This window comes from Apostichopus japonicus, chromosome 11 (assembly GCF_037975245.1).
Source record: "Apostichopus japonicus isolate 1M-3 chromosome 11, ASM3797524v1, whole genome shotgun sequence".
Taxonomy (NCBI): Eukaryota; Metazoa; Echinodermata; class Holothuroidea; order Aspidochirotida; family Stichopodidae; genus Apostichopus; species Apostichopus japonicus.
In genome coordinates, this window is record NC_092571.1 from 14,975,395 (window position 1) to 14,992,531 (window position 17,137).

The 17,137-nt window shown below is 40.4% G+C and overlaps 1 protein-coding gene across 1 annotated transcript; it reads left to right on the top strand.

The window, feature by feature from the left end:
* Window positions 1-3,133: 3,133 nt before the first annotated feature.
* On the top strand, window positions 3,134-16,947 carry LOC139976208 (uncharacterized). The gene is made up of 4 exons (XM_071984730.1): window positions 3,134-3,230; window positions 9,435-10,867; window positions 13,607-13,808; window positions 15,038-16,947. The coding sequence occupies exons 2-4, from the start codon at window positions 9,989-9,991 to the stop codon at window positions 16,201-16,203; spliced, it is 2,247 nt and encodes a 748-aa protein (XP_071840831.1). The 5' UTR covers window positions 3,134-3,230; window positions 9,435-9,988; the 3' UTR covers window positions 16,204-16,947.
* The last annotated feature ends 190 nt before the right edge of the window (window positions 16,948-17,137 follow it).

A 17,137-nucleotide genomic window follows, 5' to 3' on the forward strand; every position in this document is an offset into this window, starting at 1 on the left:
GTGTATGGACGCCTTAAACAATTGTACAATTGTGCTATTAAAACAACTGTGGCTGGTCTCGAACTCGACCGAGTCGTCGGGGAACATGACGCATTTCGGGAAGGGGGCGACCACCCCCCCCCCCCCCCGAGCATATTTTTTTTATGATATCGCTAGTAATTTCAAAATAGAAAATGCTTAGATACAACTAACAAGGCATGGGAAGTGTCATTTCCACCGATCTGGGAGGAATTTTCGGCCAAATTTTTGGGTACGCTTCGCGCCAACTCATGGTGGCGCTACGCTTAGATAGTTTGCCTACAGACTTTGCCCTTCCATTGGCAAAGTCCTCGCTTCGCGCCTGTTCGAATTTGTTAAGCAAAACAGCAGATATCAAATCATATCAATGAGCATGAAAATGGCGTTCCAGTGTGAACAGCTTCAAAACTGTCTGTGTGTAGTCAGAGGCGAGGGAGCCCAATTTGATTTGGGGAGCTGTAATGACTTGTCCGAAAAATATATAACCAATATTTGTCGCGCGCTCCGCGCGTGTTCAACATGTTAATGTCAATATCATATAAGCAAGCATCGGTTATTACATCGCATGCCATCGTGTACCGTACGGTCCGTGAAAGTTGCGCAGTACACCGCGGGATGCCCATCTAAACAACGAAATGTCTTATGTAGATGGAGATAAAGAATCTTTTACATTAGTAATGGCTAATTAGTCGGCAAAGCTTAGAACTTTATTTTAATTACCAAGGAGGTGATTTTTAATTAATTTCCTTTAGATGTAGCTATGTCTTGCAATTTATTTTTCTTTTAGTATAGGTGCCCGAAAAATTCTCAGCATATTGCCCGAATTTTCATTAAAAAATTTTTTTGGGGGAGGGAGGGGGTTGCAGCCCCCCGCCTCCTACGCCTATGTGTGTAGTGTTCGGTTTCGGAAATATCTGGTATTTGTTTCATTTCCTTCAACCAAGTTTTATAATAGCCGTTATAAGAGGTTTTAATATTTGTACACCAATAAATTAACTGTGTCTGAATTTTCGAAAATTTCCTGACCAACATTCTTCATCATATTTCCCTCTACTCGTGCAATTTTGGCCGGTCTGTTAGGGGTTCAAGGAGGTTTTTCTATATTGGTTGTCCATAGATGATTTTTTTTTATTTTGCAACATTATGGGTATGTTTTGAAGTGAGTTTATTCACGAGAAATATGAATTTTCAAATTCTGAAGAAATAATGGGCTTAAAACCTTCAAAAGTGGGACTATCGGGTATTGTGGGCCGCGACGTAGAATCACCTACAAAAGCAATGATCCACAGGACATGCGATGAGGTCGAACATGATGTGTGACTGGTGACAATCTTCAAAAGGTTATGGATGGGGAAAAAAAGCTATTGGGAAATACTTGGTTCTCAGGCAAAAAGTGTACATCTGGTTGGTCATTTTCAAGCCCGAAATGTGCCATTTCCGGTGATCTGGGGGGTATCAAAACCAGAAATTTTCTTCTACGCTGCGCGCCAACCGATGGTGGCGCTCCGCTTAGATAGTAATTCGCGCCCCCCGGGTTAGAAAATCCTGGATACGCGCCTGGTAATCGATTCTATATCCATGCATACACCATTGCCTTTAGTTCTCAGAAAAACAAAACGTTCTACCAGCAACTTGATATACTATTAACATTACAAAGAGAAGAGCTGTGCCTTTGTTGGTTACAAACACCTCATAATTGAAACGCAGGCTTCTCGGTCATTTGGCTATACCTATAAAAACAAGTAGAATCTGTTCCTCTCAAATACATTATAACACAATGTAGATCGCTTTTTGAGCCTTTGACCAGTATCTTGTGTAGAACATATTCCATTGCGTAAGCAACCCTCGTGCATGGTACTTCACTCGACGTTGTTGACGTGAGAAGGGGGGCATCTTCATCGTCAGTCGGGTGGAAAGCGGTCAGTATAGGGGGACTTTTTTTCCCCTCAAAATTCAAACTATTTATTACCACAACCTTGCGTTTAAACCTAATTTATAATATAAATATCAATTAGAAAGCACCATGTGACGTCCAAACGTTGAATTTTTCTTCGGGGAGGGATGGGGAGGGGTGGGTAGGGGAGGGGTGGGGAGGGGTGGGGAGGGTGGGATGGAGCACCTTCAGACTCCTACTTGTGAGTCCTATTCAACGAACTCACAGCCCCCGAGTCATTCGTTAAAATGTGGACCGTCCATAAGAGGTTCATGGCCCTAACGAACACACCTTGAAAATCATATGCACGTGGTTGCTTGACGTAACACCTTCTTGATCACGTGGTTATACAGTGTAGGAGGATTGGAGTTGAGAGTCGATCAATTTGTGTGGTTTTCCTGACGATTTTTCTTGCTTGGTTAATTTGGTTTAAATGGTGTAGGTTTACATTACAACGCAAGGTGCAGTATCATTATGCATCATTATGCATCATTATGCACATTATGCACATGCAATTAATCTCTTGGAAAATGCACAATTACAATGTAAGTATTTATTTAGTAGCTCAAATTGTGCAGGAAAATTCCCCTTTTCAATGAAAACGTCATCATTGACTCTATACTGTGTCCACGCATTACCAAATTTCCACTGTTCCCTAACTCTGTGCAATCAATTCCCGTCCACTGAGATATCTGTAGTATACCTGTTCTGCGAACACAGTTTTCCTGTTCCTGTGTCGTGGAAGTTTCTCGGTTATGAGGTTCATGACATTTACCGTTATCATTTACTTCCACCAAGTTCTGCCCTTTAAAGGGACTATACAGGCGCATCGCTTGATAGTATCAAAATTAAATGGATACTGTATTATTTGATTAATTTTAGCCATTCATGAGTTCCTTTTAACTCGTGATTTTCATAACAACGAAGAGCAACTAGACATTAAAATAATCAAACATATATCAAAAGAAGTGTGTTATAAATCTGACAGACTTTGTCGCCAGTTTGGACACATCTGTCTATATGTCTGTATTCATTCAATCTTTAGTGTGTGCCTGTGTGTCATTAGATAGCCCCTTTAAGCAACAAAATATCATCCACCAATCAGAACGCAGGATTATTTCTAAACAACCAGCAACATATACACACTTCGTATGAATATTAAAGATTAATACTATCAGTTTGATTTCAGAGTCAAACTATGTGACAGTCAGTAACGGTGTAAGAAAGGCTTATAAACTCCAGAAAAAAAAATTGAAGTCACGCAGAAATCGTGAAGTTGGTAAGTAAACGATTTGATTATACCGTAAATAACTATACAATTACTTAACAATTAAAGTTTGTTGGCGAGAGCATGGTTGTGAGACTATTCTTGATAATTCGATGTAAGTATTATGAAGGATCGCAACATGCAGAAATGGATACATTTCGTGTGAAGTTTTTGCAGTTAACTTGATGATATCAAAGCTGTATTTTTTTTTAAATTATTATTATTTATATCTTTGCGTAGCTTGCCACAATCTGATGGTACTAGAACATCACCCAGTTGGGACAATGTCAGGCGCGTAGCCCAAGGGGGGGGGCGAAGGGGGCAGCCGCCCCCCCCCCCCCCCTTGAGCATATTTTGAAAAAAAATTAATGTTTTTATGATATCGCTAGTATTTTCAAAAGAGAAATGCTAAGATGCAACTTACAAGGCCTGGGAAGTGCCATTTCCAGCGATCTGGGAGGCATTTTCAGCCAAAATTTTCTTGTACGCTTCGCGCCAACTCATGGTGGCGCTACGCTTAGATAGTCTGCAATGCCGAATCTACAGTTTCGCCCCTCCCTTGGCAAATTCCTGGCTACGCGCCTGGACAATGTTTTTGTCTATACTGTATGTGCCCCGCTTTCAGAGCACTCGTAGTGTAGTATGAGCAGTATGAATATCATGATTCTATCAAATAAAGGGTAAGAACTGTTGTACTGTCAATACGAGTGCTTTGAAGCATGATATGGCAGGACAGTACAGAGTGGTATTATCACTAGAAAATTATCCCAACTGGCTAATAATCTACTGAAAAGGGGTTCAAAAGAAACAAAGAAGGTAAAACAATCAAACTAGGCACCAACTTCAAATACTTACAAATGAAGCAATAAGATATTACGTTAAATTTGTGAGATACATAAGTTTTGGACTGAATTAAATTGTTCACCTATACTCACTAAAATAGGATCACCAGGGAACAAGGGTGGGTCTCCAGTTATCTGTGAATATATGGCATGCATTTCTGGTGAGAGTAATGCTCTGTGGGGGCAGGGTGGGTCTCCGGTTAAGTTTACCCAGTCATGTATGAATAATGACTCGATATCCTAGAGAGTGAGAATAATGCTCTGTGGGGGCAGGGTGGGTCCCCGGTTATGTTTCCCTAGTCGTGTATGAATATTGACTCGATATCCTAGAGAGTGAGAATAATGTTCTGTGGGGCAGGGTGGGTCTCCGGTTATCTGTGAATATATGGCATGCATTTCTTGGTGAGAGTAATGCTCTGTGGGGGCAGGGTGGGTCTCCGGTTATGTTTCCCCAGTCGTCTATGAATATTGACTCGATATCCTAGAGAGTGAGAATAATGTTCTGTGGGGCAGGGTGGGTCTCCGGTTATGTGTGAATATTGCATGCATTTCTTGGTGAGAGTAATGCTCTGTGGGGGCAGGGTGGGTCTCCGGTTATGTTTCCCCAGTCGTGTATGAATATTGACTCGATATCCTAGAGAGTGAGAATAATGTTCTGTGGGGCAGGGTGGGTCTCCGGTTATGTGTGAATATTGCATGCATTTCTTGGTGAGAGTAATACTCTGTGGGGCAGGGTGGGTCTCCAGTTATCTGTGAATATATGGCATGCATTTCTTGGTGAGAGTAATACTCTGTGGGGGCAGGGTGGGTCTTCGGTTATGTTTCCCCAGTCGTGTATGAATATTGACTCGATATCCTAGAGAGTGAGAATAATGCTCTGTGGGGGCAGGGTGGGTCCCCGGTTATGTGTAAATATTGCATGCATTTCTTGGTGAGAGTAATGCTCTGTGGGGCAGGGTGGGTCCTCGGTTATGTGTGAATATTGCTAGCATTTTTTAGTGAGATCAATACTTTGTGGGGCAGGGTGGGTCTCCGGTTATGTGTGAATATTGCATGCTGAGAGTAATGCTCTGTGGGGCAGGGTTAGTCTCCGGTTAAGTGTGAATATTGCATCCAATTTCTTAGTAAGTGTACTGCTGTAGGGGGAAGGGTGGATGTCCGGCTATGTGTGAATATTGCATGCATTTCTTGGTGAGAATAATGCTCTGTGGGGTCAGGGTTGGTCCCTGGTTATGTGTTAATATTGCATGCATTTCTTGGTGAGAGTAATGCTCTGTGGGGCAGGGTGGGTCTCCGGTTATGTGTTAATATTGCATGCATTTCTTGGTGAGAGTACTTCTGTAGGGAGAAGGGTGGATGTTCGGTTATGTGTGTATATTGCATGCATTTCTTGGTGAGAGTAATGCTCTGTGAGGGCAGGGTGGGTCTCCGGGTATGTGTGAATATTGCATGCATTTCTTAGTGAGAGTAATGCTCTGTGGGGGCAGGGTGGGTCTCCGGTTATGTGTGAATATTGCATGCATTTCTTGGTGAGAGTAATGCTCTGTGGGGCAGGGTGGATGTCCGGTTATGAGTGAATATTGCATCCATTTCTGGGTGATGGTGAATGGGATTAGAAGTCATCTTTTGGTAAGAGATCCTTAGGTTACGGGTACAAAGAAAAGAGGTCAAAAGTCGATTTATGTTTGTGACTAGCTTTAAGTTTAACAGTTTGTAACGAATACCTTATAGTGCCAACCAAGCCTTATCAAATATCAGCGTCTAAGAACAGGGCATGCAGAAGTGTACTGATTTTATGGCAAAAGCCAATTCGGAGTTGCTCACTGACAGGCGAAAAGTAGGATTTAAGCTGATACTACATCACTCACAAAACAAAATATAGAGGTTAATCAAATATTACTTAACCACAGAGTACCAGAAGAACTCCAAAACTTTCTAAGTAAAGTTACCAAGGGTGGGCAACCTTTTAGAATGAATGGGCAAAAATATAAGGAGTGAAAAATTGACTGGGCCGCTCCTATAACCAACGACCTGCTGTTGATTTCAAATCTTTGATTCCGAGGACTTTTAAAGCAATAGGTGTGTGTACACTCTGTATTCACAAAAACATAATATCAATACAGTACAGTTTATAATTAATGGGGATAATAGGCCTACCTGACAGCATCCTGCAGAGTGCCGATAAATTCTAAGCAGCTAGATCGTTTTTTGTGATGATGTAAAATATTTATAAAAAATTTTCTTGAGACATCTCACGGGCCGCAAAATAATTACCGGCAAGCCGCATGTGGCCCGCGGGCCGAAGGTTGCCCACCCCAGACGTAAACTTTACCTAACCACAGATAGCTAAACATTTACATGTAATTGGGGATAGGATATTACATTAATGTTGTGTAGCGATCGCTACACAACTTATGTACAATGCAAGTTACTTCGAAATGAAGTCTTTTTTCTTTTTCCTAAATAAAATGTAAAGACCACCTCATGTTTACGGGTAAGCAGCAATTTACCAGGCGGGTAGCCAGGGGGGCGAAGGGGCAGCCGCCCCCCCCCCCCTTGAACATATTTTTTTTGGTATGTTTTTATGATATCGTTAGTAATTTCAAAAGAGAAAGGCCTTATAAGGCCTGGGAAGTGCCATTTCCAGCGATCTGGGAGGCATTTTCAGCCAAAATTTTCTTGTACGTTTCGCGCCAACTCATGGTGGCGCTACGCTTACATAGTTTGCAATGCCGTATCTAGGGCTCTGATAGTTTACCTACAGTTTCGCCCCTCCCTTAGCAAATTCCTCGCTACGCGCCTGCAATTTACTCAACACAGATGTAAACGATTTTAATCATTATTTAGGTATTTACTACACACTTGTTTCCAATATAAAATTCGCAAATCTGATACTTAACACACTGAGAAATAAAGATATCAGAATACAACAGTTCTTTTATTTGCTGAGATCAAACATTTATTAAGAATCAACCAAGTCAAAATATATTCATCCAGGTATTTGTTGCAGCATTGTAAAAGATTCCTTTGAAGATGCTGTTCTGCAAAGTATTAAAATTTTAAGCTGAAAATGCACAATTAAGAGGAATTCGCTAATGTAGGAATATCATTCTAATTATGAATACCATATATGGAAATATAACTACATGAGGGGAGGGGGACACCATCCAATGTTTCTTCAAGTGAAGCACTCTGTGAGTTTCAATATGTTGTGCACAGGGGCCATAACCATGACATACAGCTCGGCGGTATATATCAAAGGATATTAATTGCCTTGTTTGTATCACAGCATCTATCTGCTGGACTGATGTTCAGAACTAAATTATGGACATTTCCAATGACATATCTCGTCTATATATATATATATATATATATATATATATATATATAAATATATATATATATATATATATGTATATGTATATATATATATATATATATATATATATATATATATATATATATATATATATATATATATATATATATTTATCACAATATTTTGTTCTAGTGGATAATCCCATAAACAAAGGAAGCTTTTAAGTCATTGTTACAAAAGTATAGTTCAGAGTTGAGATTTTATGTATCAAAAAAAAAAACATGGATTGAGCAGCAAACATTCTATAACAATAAAGACATGAAAGCATATTAAAAACAATTGCAAGAACATGGAAAAATAATGAACTTGTGAACATGCTGATCTTAACAATCCGCAATCACACATTATTTGATTAAACGAGCTTGCATATCATTAAAATATACATAAGCACATCACGTGATTAAGTGTGAATTACCCTCAACAATGCAATAGATGAACATGCTAGGAGAATTTAAGTACAAGAATAGCAATGAAAACTTAACAAAGTAATAACCATTAAAGGGAACATGTAAATCATTTGATGGAAGTATATGATTCCTTTAAACTGTGACATCCAGTGATATATCAACTTTGATTGGACAACAACTTGTTGAACATAACTTTCCTTATCACATGCACCGTTTTCACACAAGTGACCTCACAAGAACAGAATGCGCTGAACTAAATTCTTCTTGTGCATTTTATTTGCCAGGCATGTCATATACCACAATTTGTAAGAATTAACACTCACTCATGCACTGATTTTGACATTCCATGTTAAAGGCATCGGTTGCCTTAACACAAACATCCACGCTGGCAACAATATAAAATATAATGCTTTCAATTTAAGAGCAATGAGGTGTAACTGAACTTGAACTTAAGTTAACAATACTTTTAACTTTACATATCACACCGTAGTTTCACACAAGTGACTTCTCAAGGCTTTAAACTCCTTTATTCTTGTGCATTTTATTTGGCCCGACATGTCATATACCACACTTTGTAAGAATGACCACGCACAAATGCACTGATTTTGATATTCTATGTTAAAGAGATAGAATGCCTTGAAACAAACGGCAAGTGCTTTCAGGAGAGATGTTTGACTTAACGCCTTGTGTTGAACTATCACGGTTGTCGTGGAGAGAACCGTGTATACCTCCTATATGATAAGAACGTATACGGCTGCTGTACACCACGGATGTTTATGTTTGCCAGGTCATTTTCGAAACTTGGTGCTCCCCTAGACAGCAAAACTGCAGTGTGGTTTCGATGGTGCTATACATGAATAATCTTATATGATTGTGACACAATGTGCTGTAGGGTATAGCCAGGATGAAGAACATACTTCAATTTAAGTAGTACAGCAAAAGGCATTGAGATATGACAAACAATATTCACGTTGGCAGCTGATGACCGAGATGGAAACTTTTCTGGAATTCAGCATACAGATTGATCTCTACCAAAGACAACAGCTGGCTTCTTCTACTCAATGTGGTACACCAACAAGCCGTACATTAAGCAGGCGCTGGGCGGCCCCTGGTCCCCAGGATTTTGGGTCTAGTTTGCCTCTTTAACAATTGAAGAAACGATATAATACCGATGATTCCCAATCTCCAGTTCTTCTGATTAAAAGAGTTGGCCTTCAATAAACCGAAATTTAATAACGTGATATAACATACATGCACCTGCAGTATAAAATACCGATTTATTAAGTAGAAACATATATACATTCGCGCATGAAGGGAAGCTTTTCTAAGTCATTTAGCAAAACAGAGACACATTTTAAACCTGACAACCATGGCATTTTGATCGGTCACCGCGGTCACTATATTCTCTCAGACCTCATGGTGGTTTTTATCTCCCGTTTTTAATTTATATTTTAATTAAGTTTCGGGATATGTTTTAACAACAACGTGCAGCCTTCATTGCTTTCCAAATGTATTTCAATATGTTATTAACTAACTCAAGTCCTTGATTTATTAACCTTCGTTTTTCTTCTCCCACTATTTATTCCAGGTAAACGTTTTGAGAATAGCAACTTGGCGGGAAAGCATAGCAACTTCGATCATTCTATATAAACAAGCAGACGACGACTCGATAGGCTGATTAGACGGCTTTTTCCCGCGTAATTAAAGTACATATCAAACTATTGCAAAAACATCATTGTCATACGAATTAATTAAACGTATATGGCAATTGGACTTCACGTTCCCAAAATGGACTTTCGAGAACAAGTTTCGCAATTTTTCGATCGATGAAATATGATATAATTTTCAAGAAAGAAGTCACCAAACAAAATCGTCTAAAAAACTCTAATTGTCATTGGAAACGTTCGTATTTCTGGCTGTGTAGTGATATAACGATCTAGGAAGTCTGTCATAGCATATCGTACGTTTCAGATGGCCATATTGTCATACAGTGATATCTTCGGTTTTGTTTGTAAAACGGCTGATCGTGAAGGCTGATGTACTACACGCATAACAAATGCAATAAACGCATGCAGAGAGACACACACAGCACGACTAGCTCACGACCTCAACAACAAAAGTAAAACCAAACAAAAAATACTAATGATGGAAAATTTCTTAATCAAAGATGATAGAAGTTTTAATTTGTGTCTTCTGACAGTCACAGAAATTCTAGTATTCCTCGGAAATATTTTAATTATTTTAACAGTTCGTAAAATCCATACCGATAAAAATTTTGATGTTTTGATTGCGTTTTTGGCCTTGTTGGATTTGACCAGTTCTTGTACCGTTTTGCCGATTGCGATTACATTTTATGCAGCGCCCTCTATTTACGGTACCAAGTCATTACCGGAAGTGTGGTGTAAATTCTCGGCAATAGCGTACATTTTTATTCAAATTAGTTCTACGTCATCGATAACCTTGGTAACGTTAGACAGATTTGTCGCCACAAGGAAACCATTCTTTTACCGGACGACTTGCGAAAATAGAAAGAAAAATCTCAGGCTTGGCTTAATTATCTTAACTTCCATTGGCTTAGTTTTATCTCTATGTATAATCCTTCTCGAGAAAGAACCACTAATATTTCGCGACGGTATTTGCAGTCTTCCAAAACGAAGTTGGGGTAAATTGGTGATTCTAATTCTTACCTTGCCACAGATTCTTGTTGTAAGCGTTTGCTATTGCTCAGTCGTCCAAGTGGCAAGAAAATTCGACAGACGGCGACTCTGTTACTTCAGGAACAGGTATGCCCACGATTTTTCTAAAACGTTAACACAACAACAACAACAACTGAAAAGTAGACAATGTGCTTCTCATGGGGAGCCCCTTGATGACATAACCAAAAGGCGTATACCGAACCAACGCACTGCTGAAGAGAAGCACATTTTCATGAGAAATTCCGATGTTAATCGAGGAACCCGGTTATCGGTTACAGTGGCACTAATAATCGGTGTTTACTACATACCGTGGATTATGGAACTCGTGAGTATTACGGACCTGCTTTCAGGCGCGGCGGAACGGAAAAATTATTGGGGGGCTAATGTGTGGAGACTATCTAAGCGGAGCGCCACCATCGGTTGGCGCGGAGCGTACAAGAAAATTTTTGGTTTTTTCAAACCCCCAGATGGCCGTAAAGGCACTTCCCGAGTGTTTTATGCTGCGAATACCTAGCCCTAGAATATGGGTCTCAAGCCTGCAATTTCTCAGATTGCACGTAAAAGCCTGTAAAAACATTGTAATTTGTATATTCGATGGTGTTTTAAGAGAGTAGCTATTACTCGTAGTGTACTCGCAAAGACGTTTTTGAGTGTAGTAAGGGCAGTTGCGGAGCTAGGGGTATTGGTCAGGGGGGGGGGCAAGAATAGTCTGTAGGGGCGCTTTCGACACTATCTAAGCGGAGCGCCACCACAGGTTGGCGCGGAGCGGCCAGAAAATTTTTGAGTTAAGACTCTCCCTAGATTGTAGGAAATCACCCTTCCCGGGCCTTACTAATTTGCAGATAAACGGAGAATAAATAGGTGTCGTCGCCATTTTGTCGGAAAATTACACCAACAGAATATGACAAATGTCAATAGGCATATGAGAGCGCAATAAAATAGTCAATAATCGCGAATAAGTAAAAAGTAGTGAAAAGCTGAAAAGGGCGCCAGCAGTCCATTTGAGTCCGTCAGGGGGGAGGGGCGGGGGCATCCGGCCCTGACTGTATATATGGACGCTCCGCCACTAAGTAAGGGGATGTTGGAGAACTGGCTGAAATGAGGCAAGTCATTGGCCTAAGACGAAGTTGTGTTACGCTTACCGGTACTCACACTAACTTCTTCCACTTTTTACGGGGCGTGAAGACGCGGTTGGGGTGACAATGTGGTCTATAGCCAGGGGACGGGTCGAGGGTCCCCCAGCAATTACTAAAATTATTACACCTATATAGTATACGTGTGCATCGGACAGATCGACAAGTATGCATTGAAAAATGGGCAGATGCACGTTTCGGAGCCTTGGTAAATATTGGGGGGGGGGGGGCTTATCATGCCTTTGCCCCCTCAACAACCAAGCCCCCCCGGTTCCGCCGCCACTGCCTGCTTTTATTTATTATTATTGCTTAAAGTTCTTGTGCTCCCCCCCCCCCCCCCAAAGTGACGATTTATGTTCAAGCGGGACTATCCGCTAAAAAAACCCCCCAAATTCGTGATGCCAGCGCATATATGTTTATATATATATATATATATATACATATATACATATATACATATATATATATATATATATATATATTTATATATATATATATATATATATTTATATATTTATATATATTTATATAATGTTATCAACATTAAGTCTATGCCTACTAGACTTAGTGTAGTAGGCATGAGAAATATTTCTCAATATTTCTCATAGTTGAACAGAAATGGCATGAAAACTATGAAAGGTAAATTTATCACGTGCTCTATGTTTTCATTATTTCGAGTGGGTGCGGCAAATGAAGCAAGATAGCAATTCATTCTCCACCGCACAGTTGAGACCAATTTGACCTGTGACCTACATTGAACTTTAACCTCGATCCTTAATAACGACATAAGAACTATTTTATAATTTTGTCCTATTATACTCTCCATATCTTTTTCCAACATACTGACAAGCAGGAAAATGGCTAAAGCAGTTTTGAGGTATTTGACCTTTGACCTATAATGTCATCAATCACGCAGGCACGAGTTTACATGGTCAGGCCCTTGATCGTATTTAAAGTCTAGGAGGAATTCGCGACACTGTTGCTCAATTTAGGCCAATTTGACCTTTGACCTCAATTGACCTTTGACTCCGACCCTAAACACCTAAATCTGTCTAGTTATAAATTTTAAGTTTTTACATATCTTGTGTTTTAATGCCATTTTGTGTTTTAATGCCATTTTCCTGCTGAATTGCAGAAAGAGGCTAAAACCCAGTTTTTAGGTTTATTGACCTTTGACTTCTGACATTTAACCTATGATGTCATGAATCACGCAGGCACGAGCTTACATGGTCAGGCACCTACCTACCAAGTTTGAACTTGGTCTATGTCTAGGTCTAGTTCTAGGAGGAGTTCGCGACACACCTTTTTTGATCGATCACACACAATCGCACACCCGCTCAAGCACGCACACACTCACACACCTCTTCACATTTCTGATGTACATATGGGGTGAAGAATAATATATCATCTAGGCGGATGAGATAAAAAAAAACAAATATTTATATGAAGATCCCCCCCCCCCTCCCCACCCCGATGTTTGTATTTATGCCTTTATAGTAGATACAAAATCAGGGAGTTTCATAAAGTGATTTGTGAGTTATATAACGAAACTGTGAACAAAAATCACTGTTGAAAAAAAATATACTACCAAATTTCAGGTTTAGATGACTGAATACACACCTCCAATCCTCCCTATGACCCCTCCCCACCCTCACCCCCACCCCCAGTTCCACCTCCCGATCAGCTGCTCTCAGCTTGTCCACCTGAGTTATTCAGAAACATTAAGACGTTTAAAGATTTTTTATCTTATATACCGTACAGTGTCTGTCTTTTATATGCTGTATTTGTGTTTCATATATGCTATTCTTTTATTTTATATACAGAATTGTTGTTTGATATGCTATATTTGTATTTCAAATGCAGCAAATGTATTTTATATGCTATATTAATATTTAGACTATTTCTGTCATATATTTGTTTTTATTTTACAGGTTTGTATGATCCTCGAGATGGTAACTAATGACGTCTATGATATCCTGTATTACGTCACAACACGCCTAGTGTTAATGGATAGTATATTTAGCCCGTTAGTATACGCTAGGGTGGACAGATACTCGGAAGCATACAGAGCGTTGACATGTGGGCCTTGTCGTCTTTGTGGACGAACTCAAACCTTCCCACATGGTTTAACAGGTAAGTTTAACCGTAAAACTATAGGGTTCATTAGACCGACACCATGAACAGTTCTTCTCCTTCTCCTTCACCTTCTCCTTCTCCTTCTCCTTCTCCTTCTCCTTCTCCTTCTCCTTCTCCTTCTCCTTCTCCTTCTCCTTCTCCTTCTCCTTCTCCTTCTCCTTCTCCTTCTCCTTCTCCTTCTCCTTCTCCTTCTCCTTCTCCTTCTCCTTCTCCTTCTCCTTCTCCTTCTCCTTCTCCTTCTCCTTCTCCTTCTCCTTCTCCTTCTCCTTCTCCTTCTCCTTCTCCTTCTCCTTCTCCTTCTCCTTCTCCTTCTCCTTCTCCTTCTCCTTCTCCTTCTCCTTCTCCTTCTCCTTCTCCTTCTCCTTCTCCTTCTCCTTCTCCTTCTCCTTCTCCTTCTCCTTCTCCTTCTCCTTCTCCTTCTCCTTCTCCTTCTCCTTCTCCTTCTCCTTCTCCTTCTCCTTCTCCTTCTCCTTCTCCTTCTCCTTCTCCTTCTCCTTCTCCTTCTCCTTCTCCTTCTCCTTCTCCTTCTCCTTCTCCTTCTCCTTCTCCTTCTCCTTCTCCTTCTCCTTCTCCTTCTCCTTCTCCTTCTCCTTCTCCTTCTCCTTCTCCTTCTCCTTCTCCTTCTCCTTCTCCTTCTCCTTCTCCTTCTCCTTCTCCTTCTCCTTCTCCTTCTCCGTCTCCGTCTCCGTTTCCGTCTCCTTCTCCTGCTTTGTTTCTCTTTACTTTTCTTTCATTGCACTTTTCCTACAGGATAACAATTGTTCAGATTTTCATACACTCTGCAATGCAGTCAGACAGGACGATTAAGTGGTGTGGGAGGGTTTGGTTGGGGGAAGGGACAGGGAATACAGACCCGGGGTCCGGGGTCAATTATAGCCCCGGGAATATGGGATAAATAATTATTTTCATAATATACGTCGTGAAAATGAAGAATAAGGTGGTCCAATGACATATTTTTCCCTGGACCCCAGCTGGCTCCCCTCGACGTCACTGTATGGAGTATTCTACCTTAATTAGTCATTTGTAATTATTCCGTAGTACGCATGAGCGCCTTAGACTCTGGCGTCATTTCAAGCTTCGCAACCTCATATGTGTTTTATATAATGCGCAAATTTATCATGCGGCTTTCGGCAAGTTCAATAGTTCCTTCAAAACATGAAAAAGAAAATATCTGAATAAACCATAATCCTGATCTTTTGTCTTCTACTTTTTCATACACACTGTAGCGAGTGAAATCAAAAGGATCACAAAGAGGTTGGCTTTAGAAGGATGTGAAAGTCCCGGTATAAACATGAGAAACTACAGCAGGAGAGGACATGAGAGAAAGCCGAAGTCATGTAACGTCATCATAGAAGGGAGTTGCTCCGAGCTGACGGGAATTAGTACAATACATAATTTCGAAGAAGAGATCAAATCAGACGAAGAAATCTGGACGGAGCAGATGAAATTTGAACATTTCGGTTGCCATGGTGAAATTAGGAGACGATCTGATTCGGGATACACCGGTGGTGGTGGTGGTGGTGGGCTTAGTTTAAGAACAGATTTTTCATCCCTTAAAAGATCAACTTCAGATACGTGTTTAAATGAAGGATTTGAGCGCACCTCTTCCGAAACTTCCAGTCAGAGAGGAAAACATACTGACGGACATTTAAATGAGCTTTATCATCATACCATACCACAAATAAGCATTACGTCATTATCGTCATTATACGATGTAATTGACCATAATTTTGAAAGCGCCAAAAGCGGTTACCAAAATGGTGGATGTAATAAGACGGACAATATTAATACCACTTCAATCGATCATAAGGAATACGGAAGTAAACAGAGAAAAGATTCAGACCTTTCGACAGGTAAAAACCAACCGGACGTAAATTTGACAAAATCAAATGAATGTCAACACAGAGAAAGCGAAATCAAGACCAGCATATCCAGCGGAGAGACTAATATGACAGTATTACTGCAAACGCGAGTTGAAAGCCCTGGAATTAGATTACAGCTTGAACTTTTAAGTTCCAGCGGATTAATTAGTCATTATAAGGAGGAGAGCAGAGCTGATAGGTTAGTCGAGCCTTCGTCACAAAGATCGCCGCCATCTTTCGAATACAGTAGGTCCCATTCGGTGGATTACAGCGGCGACGGTGCTGTTCAGATTAACTATCAATTAAAAACTTTCCACCCGGAGGAAGAAGAAGACGGAGGAGGAGGAGGAGGAGGAGGAGGAGGAGGAGGAGGAGGAGGAGGAGGAGGAGGAGGAGGAGGAGGAGGAGGAGGAGGAGGGAAGCAGAGGCTGAAGAATTCAAGTGACAAAGCCGCTCAATATCTTGTGTTCCAAGGAACTGAATCGAAGGAGACATATTTTAACAAAGAAAATATCTCGACAACATTATGAGCCATTTGGTGATGATGGTAATTCCCGGCCTCCTTTCTTCCACCCCCCTCCCCTTCCCCCTTCCTAACCTTCCTTTGACCGTAATCAAACAATTTTTAGTTGCAAAGCATGTCAAAAAAGGTTAAAACTACTTGGTCGGTCCATATTTCTCTTAACACTTCAGTATTCTACACCACCCCCTCTTCAACTTTTGTGTATACTGTGATGCCGTTGGGTGATGTATATATATCATCCTCTATTTATCTAGGCTACACTGTTTTTAGCCACATGTGCTTTCCATATGGACAGTGACGTAAGTATTACAGGTCACGTGACGTCTGCTCAACAGCTCAGCTGTTCGGTTTGGTAGTAGACCTGGCTCTGACCATTGTGGTCGTATTTGTATCTGTTTTGTATTCGTCTTTTATACACGTTTTGTACGTATCGTTTGAGGACTCTACTTCGGTACTGAGACCTCGCTTGTGACCAGTGTCGTTTAAGTGCGTGTTTTTCTATTTATAATGAAGGTACTTTATGCCGTTGTTTCGTCTGTACCGTGGCTGATTGTAGTAATAGATTACGAAACCTACTCGTTCTTTACTTGTTTTTTTTTATTGTTATATTCTTTTCATGTAATAGCAAGATTCAAGGCTCGTTTTTATTAACACACTGCCATCGAAGCCGCATTTGTTTCATAACACCATCGATCCTCAGAAGGGAATATTTGGGCGCCCCAGACATCATACTGAATACGTGACCTGGTGAGGGGCTATCTCTTAAATATTTGATTGTATGGATGCTTTTAAAGGACATAAAAGTATTTTCTTTAAAAAAAATAAACGTTGATTTTTTAAAATAGCGCCATCATTTTTTTGAAGTTATAATTTTCTCTTCTCGTTTCGTTGGTAACAGCTCATCAGACGTTCAGTAGGTGGACTAAATCAAATTGGAAAGC